This window comes from Mus caroli, unplaced genomic scaffold (assembly GCF_978045245.1).
Source record: "Mus caroli unplaced genomic scaffold, Mus_caroli_1 scaffold_4, whole genome shotgun sequence".
NCBI classification, from domain to species: Eukaryota; Metazoa; Chordata; class Mammalia; order Rodentia; family Muridae; genus Mus; species Mus caroli.
This window is the reverse complement of record NW_028227259.1, coordinates 117301552-117318751: the sequence shown is the minus strand read 5'-3', so window position 1 is coordinate 117318751 and position 17200 is coordinate 117301552. Positions and strand designations below refer to the sequence as shown.

The 17200-nt window shown below is 54.1% G+C and overlaps 1 protein-coding gene across 5 annotated transcripts in view; it reads left to right on the top strand.

Annotated features, from left to right (window-relative positions):
- Positions 1–17200, top strand: part of Kiaa1671 (KIAA1671 ortholog) — a 133448-nt gene that overhangs the window by 27464 nt on the left and 88784 nt on the right. For 3 of the 5 annotated variants that reach the window (XM_021163379.3, XM_029476890.2, XM_029476889.2), the window contains 3 exons: positions 1559–3151; positions 5321–5408; positions 8964–11627. In XM_021163379.3, coding sequence (XP_021019038.1) covers positions 1611–3151; positions 5321–5408; positions 8964–11627 — 4293 coding nt within the window. In that variant the 5' untranslated portion in view covers positions 1559–1610. Of the gene's footprint in view, positions 1–1555; positions 3152–5320; positions 5409–8963; positions 11628–17200 lie in introns of all 5 variants that reach the window. The other 2 variants (XM_029476888.2, XM_029476891.2) reach the window with 1 other exon arrangement.

Below are 17200 nucleotides of genomic sequence, written 5' to 3'. Positions count from 1 at the left end.
GAGTGGGTGCTGAGCTGGGGGCTGGGTGTTTGGCAGGCGGGGTTGCTGGGGAATTTTTCTGTCTGTCCTTTGCGTCCTGTCCATGTCCTGGCTGGGTGTGCGTCACAGAATTGGGGGGGGGGGCTTTGAGAGACCACGGGGACTCTGAGGTGAGCAGCCTGGTTTGAGGTAGGCATTGGGGCTTTCATGTTCTGCCAGGGTCCATACAGGTGAAAGACCTCAGGCTCTTAGGAGTCCCAAATATCTGTTCTGTCCCAGGCTGAGTCAAAACGGTGTTCCTGGCTTGGGTTTTTGGATCTGTTAGCAGTTAGGAGTGTGTAAGGAAGAGAGAAATGCCAAAATCTGTCTTCCTTCCTTCCCTACAGCAGAGGAGCCTCGCAGGCCTGGGAGGTCCTTGCTTAACCAGGTCTCCCAAGCCCCTGGAGGTCTGGGCCATCTCTGAGGTAGTTAGGAAGAGGATGGACATCATAGCTGAGGCAGGGTTGTTCGATAGCAGGGAGACCCATACAGTGCTTTTTAGGATTAGAAAAGAGTAAAAAAAAAAGCTATATTTTGAGGAGGCAGGGTTGAGGCTCCATGGAGAGGCTCACGCCTGGAATCATGGCACCCCGTGGTCGGAGGAGGCAGGAGGCTCGGGGGCTCAAGGTTACTCTTGGATAGGTAGGGACAGAATGTGAGGGCCAGCCTTGGCTACATGAGACCTGGTCTCAAAAATCAACAAGAACGAAAGAGGCTAGGCATAATGGGCCCAGACTGGAGGTCTGGTTCTAACCGAGTAGAACCAGCTGGGAACTTCTCCAGGCCCTGTTTCCACAAGGCACTTCATTCCCACCTCTCTGAGCTGTGGCTTGGTTCAGGGGCTCCTCTCTGAGAGCAGACCCCAAAGACCAGTGGCATCCACTGGGAAGTGAGACCCGACTGCTAGGCCGGCCTGGAAAGTGGACAGCTATGTAGGTGGAGTACCACATGCGCTCAGCGTAGCTAGGCCTCCCTCTCTCCTTAAGCCCCTCATCCCCGTCATCACCACATCCTTCTTGTTGAGAGTATTAGGGCTGGGCCTGCTCTGCAGAGGGCGTGTGTTTGTAGCACTTGTGAAACCCTGGGTTTTATCCTCACCATTGAGAACACATAAACAAAAATGGAAAAAGTCTTCCAGCCTTCCAGCCATAAAGCTGACAACAGGGGTTTGACAGAAAACAAAAACAAACAAACCAACCCAAAGCTAGAGAACTTTTGGCTTTTAAAGGCACCGGGGAAGGTGGGGGAAGGGCAGCGGGCAGGGCTGCTTGGGTAGGTGGCTGTGTGAGCTGAGGATGGCTGCTTACCCTCTCTATGCTGGGTGCTCGCCCAGGATTGTGCTGGGCTTTGCCTGACCCCTCTAAACAGGTCACAGTGCCTTTCCAGGGCCCAGCAAGACAGTAGTGCGTCTGGAACTTGTCCGGTGAGATCAGAATCTGGTGCTAACGTCTCTCGGTCCTGTTCCCCTAGTCCCTCATTCTGAGATCCTTCAACCACTCTTTGTTAAATTTAATGTTTTAATTTTTTTTTTTTAAAGCAGTTGCCTCTCCATTTCTGATGTGCTTAATCCTCATGGAGCTACGTTAGTAACCATGGCAACTCGGGTCGAAGTTGGCTCCATCGCATCCCTGAGGGCGGGGCCCAGCCTCAGTGACATCAGCCGGGAGGAAACCCTGAAGAGGACCTACTTTTGCCAGGCTGGGGACATCCCTGGGGCACCTACCACCAGGCTCCTAAGTGCAAAGGGCTCCCTTCAGACCCGCCTGTCCCCACTGCCTGGTGCTCCGAGGCCTTTCTTAAAGGAGCAGGTGCCCGAGAGGAAGGCTTCTGTCAAATCCTTGTGGCCTGGCACCTCTCAGCCCTGTCTTTCAGCCCAGACTGCCAAGGAGGAAGCTAAAGTGGACTTGAGTAAAAAGATGCCGAGCTTAGCTGGTGAGGAGGCAGACAGAGGGGAGGACCTGCAGAATTGCCCTTCTGTATCTAACAAAGCCACGTTCCTGAGATCTGGCCCTAGCACCATGGGCCTTTTTGAAACAACCAAAGCCGGACCCAGCCTGGGCAAAGGAACCTGTGAGGGGAGCCGGGAGGCCAGCTCCCGGGCAACCCAGGTGTCTCTCTTAAGTGCCAGGCCTGAGGTGGCCACCAAGCCTGCTGTACCCGCTCGGAAGCCCCCGGTGACTCTGCCTCGACCGACCTCCCTGTCACAGGACCCTGGGTCCACTGTATCTCAGGGGGAGGCAGGCCAAGCCCAACCTTTGCCAAAGGCCCACAGTGTGGAGAACCCCGCTGGCCAGGCTCCAGAGGCCAAGCCTCAACCGAAGAGACGGCCCATGTCAGCAGTGTATAGTGAGTACAGTGAGTCCTCAAAGCCAGGCTCGGGTGGAGTGGCAGTCACGGGCAAAGTGCCCCCTACACCTCCTGAGAAGACGTGGGTGAGGAGACCCAGGCCTCTGTCTGTGGATCTGACTTCCATCTTCGAGAGTGGAGACACGTTTCTGAAGAAGGTGGCTACTGAGCAGAGCACAGCCGAGCACCAGGGTCTGGAGAGGACCAGCATGGAGCCCAGGGGTGATGCAGAGGGTCCTGCCCGCATGGATGCCACGCCGCAGGACCCTGATGCGGACTTCCAGGAGCTGGCCAAGAGGCTCCATGCACGGAGGGAGAAGATGGTTCTTAGGCAGGCAGAGACAGACAGTCCCAGGACTCCAAGGGCCAGGGCCACCCCTGGAGACGATCAGAGTTCCCAGGAAGAGAAAGCCATGTCAGGCCAGCAATCAGAGAAGGTGCAGGAGTCCCCTTCGCCCAGACCTGAAAGAGCCCCGGGGCTGACCGAGGTCAAGGGTGGAAGGTTTGACCAGGAGGCTTACGCACAGACAGAGAGGAAGCCCACAGGAAGCGTCAGGAAGCGGCTCAGTCTATTTGGAGAAGACAGCGCTGCTGTGGCCTTGGCAGCGGCATCTGAGCCCACCCCCGTGACCCTGGAGTCCCCGTCCACAGCCCCAGAGCCTTCCAGAGCTGGTGTGAACGTTCAGGCTCGGATCAAAGGCTGGACCACGGAGAACACAGGGGAGAAGCCAGAGGTCAGGAGAAGGGTGCCCCAGGCACGGCCATTGCCTGCAGATTTGACCAAACCGTAAGTGGACACACCCCAGAACTGCGCACAGCCTCGGGCTGCCTCAACACCCACTGGAGAGGCCGAGGCTAGAACACTTAGACAATCCCACCCATTGCTCCAGGGGAGGTGATGCAGATAAGCAGCTCAGATAAGCAGCGGAGGTGAGGATGAGGTCAGGATATCCCCAGCACTCCACAGGGAGCATGGTGGGAGGTGGGGTTCCCCTCTCACAGGTGAGAAGGCAAGGCTTTGGGGGAGTCAGAGGGAGTCTGTGTCAGTTCCAGTTCAGCCTGGCTCTGTCTGTGGCTGAGCCATCCCTAATCTGAAAGCCAAGAGTGCTCTTTAGATCAATGATGGCGTGTGCCTCATGGAGGCACTCGGCGTGTGCAAGGACCCCCAGCACACTCACAGTCTCACACATTCACGTACACACATGCTTACACACTCATACACACCTCTACATACACACTCCATATACATACCCACACATACACACTCACACACTCATACATACACACACACTCTCACACTCACATACACGTACACACTCATTCACCCCCCATTCACATACTCATCACACACTCACACACTCTAGAGCTTACTCTCATACACTCACACATCACACTCACACAATGCACACACTCACTCATACACATGCACACACTCACAGACACACTCTCTCTCTCTCCCTCATACACAATCAGTCACATACACATACTCACACCTACTCACACAATCATTCATCCGCATTCACATACTCATCACACTCTCACACACTGTAGAGCTTACTCTCGCATGCTCACACACACACAAGATTAGACCTCAGCATTGGTGATAAAGAACAGAACCAACAGTGCCTACTTGACCAGCCCATTGGCTCATGTAGCCCAGGCTATCTCAAATTCTCTAGGGAGCCAAGGATGGCCTTCAACTCCATGTCCTCCTCATTCTACTTCCCTGGAGCTGAAACCCCACCAGGACCTCCCAGCAGAGATTGAGAGAAGAACTCTAGAAAGAATGTAGACAGCGTCCTCCATGCAAGAGCGAGCCCTTGGCACCAGAGCCCTCGGTGCACAGAGTCAGCAGCCCAGGTTACTGCCAGGCACTTAACGTGCCATGCCTCCCACGCCTCCCACGCCTCCCGACTTGTTATTTCCCCACTGTGGCCACGTCAGGGAAATGTCACCAGGCCTGATCTACCCTCTCCTCCGTGTTCTGCTCACTGCCTGCGTGCTTCCACTAGGGTGGATTCTCAGGGCCAGAGTTAACTCTCAGGGTCCGGGGAGTCGAACTCAGGTCGTCAGACTTGGCAGCAAGCTCCTTTACCTGCTGAGCCCTCTCATGGGCCCATGTTCCAGTGCTGCTGGTCTACTTAGAAGGTTTAAATGTTGGCCCTCCCCAAGCTAAGATGCCAGATGCCCAGGGCCTGGTGGGACTGAGTTCTTCCCTTTTATTCTTTTTTTCCTTTCTCTATATTCCCGAGCCCTGAACCCTAAACACTGTATAGACACATTGTGCCTCACATGCTGCAAAGAACATGTATGATAGGGATGGAAAGATTTGATCTCCTCCTCCCCCTTAGAAGTAGGGAGACTGAGGCCCAGAGGGGGAGACCACTGAGAGGTAGAAGCAAGCCCGTGTCCGCACTTTACATGCTGACGAGGACCCTCCGCCCCCCGGGTCTCGTGGCTGCTCCTTGGCCGTGGGTGAGCGTTGTGCCCACGGTTGCTGAGGAGACCCTTTAATTACCCTGCCTGGGCTGCTTCGGTCTTCCCTAAACGCCTTCACAGGGTTATTAGGGTCATGGCTTGCCTCTCAGGTCTGCCTATAAACGAGGGAGGGCAATGTTAATTATCCCTGCTTTATAGATGAGGAAAGAGAGGCTCAGGTGAGGCCAGAAGCCACACACGCTCTCACGAGGAAGCAGTGGAGTTTGGAGCAGCACCCAGACACCTGCTTCTCCCCGGTGGGCAGGCTTTCTACACAGACATGCTCTGCCTGAGGTACGCCCTTTCCACCAGGCCCCTTCTGTGCCTAGAAAGGACACATCTCTTTTTCTCCAAGGAAGCCAGGGAAGCAGCCAGGCTGATGCCTCTCCAGGTGCCCCCGCGTCCAGGACTGTGTGGGCTTCGGGGAGTGCAGGCCTGCCGCCCTGCTCTCTGTGAGTAACTCCTGTCTTTGTCCCAGGTTCTCGAGGACAGCTTCGAGCAACGAGATCGGGCACGAGAAGTGTGCCACACTGGGTGGCGAGCTCCCTGGGGAGAGGAGAGAAAAGGTGAGCGTGTCCTTGGCTGTCTCCCTTAGACGCTTGTGACCTGCCAGGTGTGGGCAAAGAGCGTCAGAATTTCGTCACCCCTGCCACTGCTATGTTTAGGTCCCTGCTTCCTGGTGGGGGGTGGGGGGCAGGAGAGGGGCAAAGGCTGTGAACCTAAGCACTTGATCGCGTTTCTTATTCCTGTTATCTTCCTGTGTGATGACCTTGCGGGAGCACCATCTTCTTAAGGGGCTTTATGAAGCCCCCAGTGGGCAGAGGCCAGCAGGTCTCTAAGTTCAAGGTTATCCTGGTCTACATGATGGGATCTTGTCTCAAAAAACCCAAAACTTGGGAGAAATTCCACCTGGCTCTGCTGAGATCCTTCTCCTCTCGACTAGATCTGCACCCAGTAGTAGAAGCAGCTCTGGTGCCAAAACCCATTTCTCTTTGACGTGGCTCGTAAGGAGGAGCTCGCAATCGTGTGCTCCGGGGTAACTGGTTTGTGGCTGATGATATCCGAGGTGTTAACTTTTTAAAAGGCATCTTTATGGAGGTACAGTTGGCGGACATGTGGATTTAAAGCGCCCGTGTGGATGGGCTTCCGCCCGTGTCTTCCCAGGCAGCTGTTGCCACACAGGGTGACAAGAATCTGCACCACACCCAGACACCACCCCGGCCTCTCTGATGCCTCCGGCCTGCCCTTCCCAAAGCTGCCTAGACCTGCTTTCTGTTCATGCAGACTGGTTTCCATTTCCGAGACTTACAGACCAATTTGACTTGTTACGCTCATGGGCCTGTGCACTCTGCTTTCTTCTGAGATTGGTCATGCTGTAGCCTTTTTTCGTCGCTGTGTTGTATTCCATTCCCAGATGTGGACCACAGTTGGCTTCGATATCTTCAGTTGGTGCTGGGGTAGTTTTCAGTTTGAGCTGTTAGAAACGAAGCTGTTCCTGCAGGTGGTGGGCATGTATGTCACCTCAGAGCTCAGGAAGGTTGTGAGTTCTAGGCCAGCTTGAGAACTTGTGCATGTGCATATACATACACATGCACACACATACATGCACACACTTGCACACAGTGCACACATGTGTACACATACGTACGTACATATATGCACACACATGCATACACGCACGCACACGTACATGCACACATATATGCACACACATACATGCACACATGTATGCACACATGCACACACCTATACATATATGTACACACATGGGCATGTACATTATGCACACATACATGGGCACACACACACACACACGCACACGCATGCCACCCAAAACAAATTGAACATTTATGAATAAGTCTGTAGGTCTTGCCCTTTCCCTCTCCTTCTTCCCCAGCCCCTCTGAGATGTGGTCTCATGTACCTCAGGCTAGCCCCAAATGGACTGTAGTCCAGACCTTGATCTTCTTCTCCTTTGCCCCAGCTCTCAGGGGCCAGGATTACGGCAGGTATGCATTGCCACACTGGTTTTGTACAGTGCTGGACATGGAGCTTTGTGGGTCTTGGCAGGGATTCTATGAACTGTTCTGCATCCCCAGCCCAGTTTGCTGGTTTTCTCTTGGGTAAATGCCTAGGAGCGTGGCCTGGCTGAGGCTAGGCGTTTGAAGGGACTTCCTACATCTTGGAATAATAATGTGAGAACTTCTTCCAAGGCTCTCTGTGTCCCTCTCACTGAGTCCCAGAGAAAACGAGCTAGCCTGGGAGGGCAGCAGTGGCCATCCTGATTGTCTCACGGAGACTGAGGCAGAACAGTAAGAGTCTTGGGAGGCGGAAGCGTGGGACGGAGCAAGCATCCTTAGTCTCAGAGCTTGTGGGGTGTTTCTTTGACTATTAAAAACTCCTAAGAAAGATGTTAAAAAGCTCTCTCTTTCCATATAACCAGGGCCCCCCTCTATACCAGAGGTTGTCTGGTGATTTTTAAAGATTAGGATACAACAACAAATTGGGAAGTATGATGTTCTAGCCTGAGATACAATAAAGCATGATGGTCTAGCCTGGGATACTTGGCGAAATCTTGCCACCCCTCCCCCAATCACTCACAAGCCTACAGTATTGTCTGAGTCGCCCCTTCGTTGTTCTCAGTGGTATCTGCTTGGTCTACACTCTTCAGCCTTTGATATTTTAAGGCTGAGGCAGAACAGTAAGGGTCTGTGCTGCCCCAAGACCTGGTGTCTGCACGTAGCCCCTGGGACCCTTCCCCCCCCCCCCCCGAGTTAATTCCGACTGATGAATAAGGATGCCGACAGCCAATAGCTGTGGGCGAGGTGTTTGCTGTGCAAGCCTGGGGACCTGAGTTCGAATCCCATGCTTGTGAGACAGTGGAGCGCAGTGGCACCCCATAATCCTAGAGCTGAGGCTATGGAGACTGGGATCCCTGGAGCTCGTTGGCAGGTCGGCCAGTCTAGCTGAATGGGCAAGCTCCAGGATCAGTGATAGACCCTGTTTAATGGATTGGAGAACGGTTGGACAACCAGCGCTGACCTTTGGTCGCCACATGCACATGTGCACACACATCAGTGTGTCCATACTGTTGAGGTTTTGTCTGTGCTGCCCCAAGACCTGGTGTCTGCACGTAGCCCCTGGGACCCTTCCTCCCCCCCCCCCCCCGAGTTAATTCCGACTGATGAATAAGGATGCCGACAGCCAATAGCTGTAAGTGGGGTTGAGGTTTCACAGGCTTGGGGAGAGAAAGGAAGGAAGAAGCCACCATGGATGAAGAAGAACATGCACTGGGAGCAGGAGAGATGCCGTGGGCTAACGGCCAAGAGAATGGGGCCCAGGGGACTGTCCGATTGCAGTTAAGAGCAGCCCAGGTATAACAGTACATAGTAAGTGATAACTTGGGGTTATCGATAGGAAAGTAGATTCTAACAGCATGGAGGGCAGGCAGCTGCCCAGCTCTTGTGCTGCCTAAGGCTGTTTAAAAATATAAGAGCTGTGCGTATCTTTCATGAGGGAACACAAATGGTCTGAGGCAGGGAAGAAGCCCCGGCAGGGATGTTTTAATATTTTTTACTACACTGTACAGCAGGTTTTATAGTGTCTTGCTGTTTTCATTTTCTTTTGTTTTGTTTTTTGGTTTTTTGAGACAGGGTTTCTCTGTATAGCCCTGGCTGTCCTGGAAATCACTCTGTAGACCAGGCTGGCCTCGAACTCAGAAATCTGCCTGCCTCTGCCTCCCAAGTGCTGGGATTAAAGGTGTGTGCCACCAATGCCTGGCAGTTTTTTCCTTTATAAATGACTCAGTCTGCAATATTGTGTTATAGCAACAGAAAGTAGCCTGAGACAATGCCACCACTGCCCGGCTTGTTTTTGTTTTGTTTAAATAAAAGTTTAACTCGTTTTTATTGATGTATGCCCTTGCCACAGCATGCCGTCAGAGGGCCACTCTGTAGAGTCTAACCTCTCCCGGCTTTGGTTCTAGGGATGGACCTCGGGGTCACCAGGCCGAGTTGGGGCGTCTGGAAGGCTTCTTGCTGCTCTGATGGGATGGCCACTTTATTTGCCTCTCCAGTTCCTGTGCACTTCAAACCCTTAATGTCCTCTCCTGTTATTTTTCAGCTTAAGGAAAGGCATGATTTGGATGGAGCCCCTGCCACAAAAAGTCCCTGGAAGAACGGGGTTCCCCAGAAGTCTAAGCAGACGGAGCTCAAAGGTGCCTCTGAACAGGAGAACCCCGACAGGTGTTGGGGTGCTCGATCAACGGGAGACACAGGCCCTTCTGAAGTCAGTCCGGAAGATGATGGGAGCTTCCAGAAGGTGTGGGCCACGGTGTTTGAGCATAATGTGGAGAGACACACAGTGGCTGACCAGGCTAGCCGTTGCCTCTCGACCACACCCCCTTGTGATGTGGCTGACACTCCCCTGGTTCCCAAACCCAGGCCTGAGAATTGGCCAGGGAAGGAACCACCAGGAGTGACAGACAGGAGAGACCGCTCCAGGTGGTCATCGGACCATGCTGACCCGGGGATGCTGGGACGAGCAGCCCTTGCGGATGTGGAACGGAGACCGTATCCCACACCTGTCCTGGAGCTGCACCCCATGGAAGAGAGACACAGCCGCTCTGTCCCGAGGCATCTAGAAAGTCCCCCTGTGTCCCAGAGGGTCCAGCCCAGGTATGACATCGTGCATGCCTCAGGGGAACGTGCACACAGTGAAGCTGTGTCCAGGGTGCCCGAGGAGAAGGCGGTGACCTTGCGCAGCGGCAGATCCCGGCTCTCACTGCCTGTCCGGCAGCTGTCCCAGGAAGTCAGCCCTACTCACTTGGAGTGCTCTCTACAGGCTAATGGGGGTGCTGTCCAAAGGGCAAGTCTTATATGGGAAGCTCGGGGTAAGGAAGGCAGTGGACAGAAGCTGGACTGTCATCAGACAAGGGATGGATTTGGAGACACTTGCCAATCTCCCAAATGGACAGGACGGGGAGTGGCAAGCTGGCACGGCAGTGCTGTGGTCAGCAAAGATCTCAGTACTGCCCAAAGGGGTCCAACCTGGAATGTCTCTTCAGGTCCTCCATCCAGGGCCAACATTGAGCCCTGTGACTCCCAAGTACAGGCAGGGCCAGACTCCTTGTCCCCACAAAGAGGTTCCCTCATGGTTGCCAGTGAGGATAACCCAAGGCTGGCCCAGGTGTCCCAGCCTGAAGTCAGAATGAGGAGGTCCAACCCTTCGGAGCCCAGGGTGGACAGGTTGAGGCGGCGGACTTTGCCCCATGATGCCAAGTTTGATCCGTTCAACCTCCTCGTGCCAGAGAGCACTACCAAAAGGCAGCAGAGACCAGCAGATGGTCTGACCTCCCCAACCTGTGCCTTAAAGAGACCCCCATTGTCCCACCAGCAGGCACAAACTCAGGAGGTGACACCAGATGCCTTACAAGGCAGGACTTTCCTGGTGGAGAAGCAGGGGCCGTCTGCAGAGCCCACTGCGACTTTCTTTGCGGTGACTTACCAGGTTCCCGATATCCAGAAGGTCAAGAGTGTGCTTAAGTCAGGGACTGAAGATATGTTGGAACCTTCCAGAAAAACACCTCCACCTCTGTCGCCTCGCTCTGTTGTGTCCGTTCTGGCTTCTCCCAGCCATGAAGAGCCATGGTCTCCTGTCAGCAGCAAGGGCTCCGCTAAGGGGAGAGAGTACGAAGAAACATGGAACCTTTCAAAACACCCGAAGTCCACAGACCAGCCCACCACGTCTGCACGGGACAGGACTCTGGATCTTTCCAGGGACAGAATCATTGATGTGGATGCTCTGTGGCTTTCTCGAGGGTCAGAAGATGGCGCTGCGAAGGACCTCAGTATTGGGGCATCCTCGGACAGAGGTGCCCCGCAGACATCCCCGGTCCTGAGGCAGCGGCCCAGAAGCCTCCTGGTGAGGAGGCGGACAGAAGTGATTAGTGAGACGTTCCCAGGGAAGACGAGAGATGGCTACAGATCGAGCGTCCTTGACCTTGACACTCTGATGGCAGAGTACAAGGAGCATTCGAGCAGAATAACCAGCAAGACCCAGCAGCAGCAGGACAGCCCTCCTGCAGAGCCCAGCGGCTCACCTCAGGAGAGATCAGGTTGGCCCAAGGAGGCAGAGTGGAGACGGAGGAGCCTGAAGGAGGCCCCCCAGTCAGACAGTGTCGGGCAACAAGCAGGGCGCTCTGTGAAAGCTCTCCACTCCCCTGGCCCCAGCAAGCAGCCAGCAGAGCCCCTAGGGGCAGCTCTGACCACCAAGTCTGGCTTGCCACTGTGGGCACCGCCACACTCGGCTCCTGGAGAAAACTCTCCCTCACCTTCTGCGGTCCCAGCTGGTTCCAGGAGAAAATCTCCAGGCGTCGCTGAGTTTGAAAGCAAGCCCTCCTCCAGTGAGCACCAGGGTACCAAGCATTGGCAAAATTCAGCCAAGTCCCAGGAGCCAGGCAGCAGGTACCCAGTCTCCCCCGGGTCACCTCCCTCTGACCGGAAGAAAGGGACTCCGAGGAGATCCACTGTTCAGGGAGTGGAAGGCAATGGGGTGCCGTGGGGAACCCCCCCACGCGATTCTGGTTGGTCGCCGCTGGATATCAAGAGGGCCTGCTCAGAGAAGGGCCCACCAGCCAGGATCCGGGAGGGCCTGTCTGTCATGCAGGATGCCAGGCAGCGGAGGCAAGAACAGTCCAAAGGGAAGCTGGACCTCCCTGCCACCGAGACTCCCGAGGCTGCCGCGGGACCCTGTCAGAGGGATTCGAGGAGGCCAGAAGGCCCTAAGGTGGGTACAGAGGCACTTGGAATTTTGTCATATAGTTTGTATGTATCTATGTCCAGGATCTCAGATTTCACATGGGCTGTGTAAGTGTGTGACGGAGTGGAGGTACCACTCTAGGGAGTGGTGGGGACTGCATGCTAACAGGACACCTAGGTGTGCTTGCTTCCAGACTCTTAGGATTTTTTTCTCCTATTTTTTTTTTTTTAAGATTTATTTAATGTATATGAGTATACTTGCTGTCTTAAGACACACCAGAAGAGGGCACTGGATCGCATTCCAGATGGTTGTGAGCCACCATGTGGTTACCATGAATTGAACTCAGGACCTCTAGAAGAGCAGTCAGTGCTCTTAACTGGCAAGCCATCCCTTTCTTTATCCTCCCTTCCCCTTCCTTTTTACTGGGCGTGGCATGGGAGAACTATAGCACCTCCTAGCCCCAGCTCCGCCCCTGGCCCCAGCCCTGCCCCACCTCGGCCCCGCCCCACAACAACCTGGGCCTCAGCCCATTGGCCATTTTGTAACCTGAGACAGAAAGGGACATTTATTAAGAGAAATCCACATTTTCAGGTGTTACCCAGAAATAAGGAGGCTTGCTAAAAAACTTCATTTTGTCCTGGCCGTGCTTGGCCTGGCTCTGTCTGCTTGGCCACGGGTTGTGGGTTCAAAACTTGGCCTGGGACTTGGATGAGGGAGGACATGTTGTGTGAGCGTCGCGGAGCACCTGCTCGATGCCACCTCCCCCGTTGTCCTCTCTAGAGCTTCCAGGAAGATCTGTGCCGTGAGTGAATGCTAAGCAGCCCGTGGGGGCCGACAGGACGGCTCACTTTGGATTGGGTTCCCCAGAAGCAGCCTGTCTTAGGTCTCCTAGGAGGTGACCAGAGGGAGGACCGGCTGCGGACTGGGGAAGGTGGCAAGGAATTACCAGTGTGGGCAACTGAGACCTGGTGCCCGGGAAACCTCTGGAAAGCTCGTAGGCACAACTGGGTCGACCTGGTCAAGAAGGGTCAGAGGGCCAGGAGTGTGTGTTTTCTATTTATTCCCGTTGACATTGAAGGATATGTCTGGGCCTTTGAATATATGGGATTTGACCGTTCTGCGCATAGTAGGGCAGCTCAGCATCAACTCTTGTATCGGCGTGAGAATCAGGCAGGGAGCCAACAAGGTCTGCTGCGGGTGTAAAATAAGACAACCCGAAAACCGGGCTCGGAGAGGCTAAGGAACCTGTAACAGGTCACACAGCAAAAGGCCAAGATGCTTGAGCTTAGGTCTAGCAGGATCCCATGAGATGACAAAGCAGGGAAGAAACAGGAAGCTGCGTGCAGCCCTTGGGGAGCTTTTTACCTCAGCTGGGTGATAGGGCTCTGGAACCCAAGGTCAGGAAATTATATGATGCTCAATGAGGCGCCGGAGGAGTGACCCAGGAAGGCATCCTGGGGGAGGCCCTGATGGGTGACCCCGGGAGCAGGGCATGCTGGGAGATCTGGAGGCTGGGGTCAGCCCCACCTAGCCTTGCTGAGCAGTTCAGCAGAGGCAGCAGCCTAGTCTTCAGTGTTTCCTGCTGTAACAAACCACCTCGGGCCAGGAACTTATTTCCCACAGTTCTGGCTGCTGTGAATTCCCGGCCCGTGACTGGTTTGTTCCTGATTCTCACGCTGCCTTTCTTCCACGCTGCCCTAGAGTTTTAGGACGCGGTGTTTACAGAGTTGAGCACAGCCAAGGATTACAGCAAAGTTTCTCATCCCCTAGTTTGTGAGAGAGGAACCAGGGTCTAGCCTGTCAGAGACAGGGGCGCCACCTAGAGGGGCCTGTGAGAACGGAGCCAGCTTTGGCCTCGATGGATGTGTGAAGGATTGTCCTCACATTTATGGTGTGGAGTATGGGGGGATTGGAGCTTCGAACTTGTGTTTCTCCTCCGGAGCCCTGAGTTGCTCAGCATCGCTAGCGGAACCTTCCAGACTTGCACTGAGCTCCTCCCTCCTTCAGTGTAGGTTCTTCCCACACTGCTCCCTGCCTCTCACTACCCTCCTCCCCCTGTTGGGAACCCAAAGCTGCAGCAGGGTTGGGCAAGGTTTGCCTCTGGTGGTCTCACCCAGCTCTCACGCCCCGCCCCCCCCCCCCCCCCCCCCGTTGCCGTGGGAGCGCGGGGGGTGGGGCAGAAGAGACGGTGTTCCACTGGAATGTGACACGCTGCAGCTCAGCTCGCCAGCACCTCGGGACCCACTGGCAACAGGAGTGCCTGGGCTGCAGAGGGGCCTGGATGCTGCCCAGAGCGCCCAGGCCCCAGGAGGGCTGGTTGTCGGGGGTGGGGATGGGGGGTGGAGAGGGAGAGGATCAGCTTTCCCTTTCCGGAGGGATCCATGGACCAGCTTCCCGCTTCTGGCCTCTCTCCTCCTGGAAGGCTTGTTTTGCTTTGTTGCTGAGTCAGGGTCTTCCTTAGCACAGGCTGGTCCCTGGAGACCTGACCCTCATCCCATCGTTGGGCGTCCTTCCTTCCCTCGATCTGGTTCCTGATCTTAAAGATCAAAAATAATCAGATGAGTGAAGACAAGAAGCCACAGAGGTGCCCAGAACGCTGGTTGTTAAAAAGACAAACACGGGGTAGAGAGGGAAGGGAGCATTTGCTCAGGGGTGGTGGTGGGGATGAGGAGCTGGTAAGGATGAGGAATTAGGAATAGCCAGGCAGTGGTGGCGCAAGCCTTTAATCCCAGCACTTGGGAGGCAGAGGCAGGCGGATTTCTGAGTTCAAGGCCAGCCTGGTCTACAGAGTGAGTTCCAGGACAGCCAGGGCTACAGTGAGAAACCCTGCCTTGAAAAACAGACAAAACAAAAAGAGTTAGGAATATTCTCTGGGTGTGTACGGACACCTATGAAACACACCACGTAACACACACACACTTGAGCACACACACGTGTGCACACATGCACGTGAATGCATGAACACTAACACGCAGATACATGTGCTTGTATACACATTCCAATCACACGTACACACATGGACCCACAAGCACACATGCATGCGCACACACATGGATGGGTGTATTTCTGTTCTGGATGCATAGGCAAATTTTATCCGTCAAGGGACTGTGGGGTGTAGAGTGTGAATTCCCCACAGAGTTCTTGGGGGGGGTAAGCTTACACTCTGTGGGGTGAAGCTATCTTACCACAGGCCTGAGCTTGAGGGTTAAGAAAGGATGCTCAGAGCATCTTTTGTGGCCCCGACTCTTTTGGGATTGCTTTCAGAAGCCACAAGGATTGTGAGGCTTAGCCTGGTTTTGTGTCACTTCCTATGGGAGAGAGTGTTTTGGTGCTTGCTTACAGCTGGGTTCAAAGCAGAGAATCCAGCATGGTGACCAGGGCGGGGGCGCATCCCAGACCACTTAGGCTGAAATCCTTGGGGTTAGCCCTGACAGGTAACTTTGGTTGAGATCTCTGCTGACCCCAGTGCATACCTGCTGTTAAAATCATGTGTGGTGGGTGACCCAAGTTCAGTCCCCCTTGATGGAGGGTGGAACCTGACTGTACACAGCCCTGCTCTGACCTCCACATGCACCCCCCAACCCCCAGCCTGAAAATAAAAAATGAGCTGGTGAGGTGACTTGGTGGGTAAAGATGCCTGGTGACTCAGGTTTGTTGAGTCTTACCACCTTATGAAGGGAGAAGGTGAGGTGGCACGTGGCACACATCCCTGTACACACACACACACACACACATCCTCCCTACACACACAGACACATCCCGACACATCCCCCCCCACATCCCCTGTACACACACACACCCTATATACACATCCCCCTACACACACACCCCTACACACACATACCCCTACACACACACCCATCCCCTCTACACAAATACCTTCTATACACACATCCCCCCTACACACATCTCCCTACACACTCACACAACCCCCAGCACACATAACCCTACACACATATACACATCCCCCTTCACACAAACACACACACATCCCACCTATACAGACATCCCCCCTACACACAAACACACACACACATTCCTCTACACACAGTATACACACAGACACACATAGCCCCTCCACACACACACATGCGTGTGCACACACACACACACAGCAGTACTAAGAAATACACGTTTAAGTCATACGATGCACTTTAGTGTCCAGGCTTGTTCCTTGTGTTCATCCTGCTCTCTGTCCATTGGGAACGTCTGATACGTGCACTGGCCAGGCTGGGGCCCATGCCCCAATCAGGAGTTCCAAATCATCTCCCAGAGCTCCGGCTTGGGCTAGGTGAGGCCCCATCTCAGGAAGGATCCCTGGGAAAATACAGTGTGGAGTGGCCCCACAGTAGAATATTATTCAGTTGTAAAAAGGGAATGTTCTTGCCAGATGTGGTGAGCATTTTAGTGTCTGAGGCAGGAGGCAGGAGAAGCCAGGTGGCGGCACCTGCTATTTGTGTATTATTTAGTTTAAATTAGATTCAATCTAATTTCTCTGTTGCCCCGGCCATGCTCAAGCTTGTGTGACTGACTGGATCAGTCCCACAGAACATTACAGTGGCTTCGTAGGCACAGGCAACCTGAAGCCAGGGAGTGGGGGAGATCACTGAGAGTCTGAGGGTGGCAGGAAGCTGGGGGACAGACCAGAAAGGAGCCATCTGAGTGACAGGAGAGACCTAGGACTCCGGGGAGGATGTGAGAGCTGCGGTGGAGATACCCAGCACAGGTGGGCGTGTCCTGGGGACTCAGACCGGCCTTGGTGGAGGGCGTGCCCCCGACTGCGTTCTTTCTGCTGTGAGATGCAGCTACCATTAAACCTACACAGTCTGTCAGGCACCACCTGTGCCACCCCCAGAATTCCTGCTCCTCATAAACCATCTTCCTCTGCCCATCCTGCCCTCTCCTTAGCCTGGCTCACAGGACTCACACAGTGTAGCTTGCCTTTTGTAACTTCCTTATTTTTGTTGTCTTTGTTTGGAGACCAGGTCTCATGTGATCCAGGCTGGCTCTATGTACAGTATGGCCCAGTTCTGATGTTCAGCCCTGTCATGGTTAAAGGGCTAATTGTCCTGCTGTTGGCATGATTCTTTGGAGTAATTATTGTTTTTCTCCTGCTCCGTTTACCATTGATTGAGTCGTTTCCTTGTTGTTGAGTTGCCATTGCTCTTTACATGTTGTGACTACTCTTGTTGAGTTGCTGTTGCTCTTTACATGTGTGACTAAGAGACTGATGGTTTGCTGAGTCTCTCCCTTTCTGTGGGTGGCTTTTTCACACTCTTCGTGGTGCCCTTCATGCAAACGTTTTCCAGCTTGACAGACTTCTCTTTTGTTCTTGTGTTTTCTGTGTTGTGTTTTGGAAACACTGGCCAGGAGGAGTTGCTGCCGTGTTTCCTTGTAAGTTTTCTACCTTCAGATCTAGTAAACTCTTTGCTCTTGTGCATGTTCATTCCAGTAAAATCTGTCCTACCAGGCTGGGCAGGCCAGGGACAGGGCTTCTGAACATCCCTGCCTGTAAGCCCTGGCGTCTGTCCATCCGACCGTCTGTCCTGTACTCCTTACACCGAAGTCCTGGATTTGTGTTAAAGCGTTGCAGGAGATGC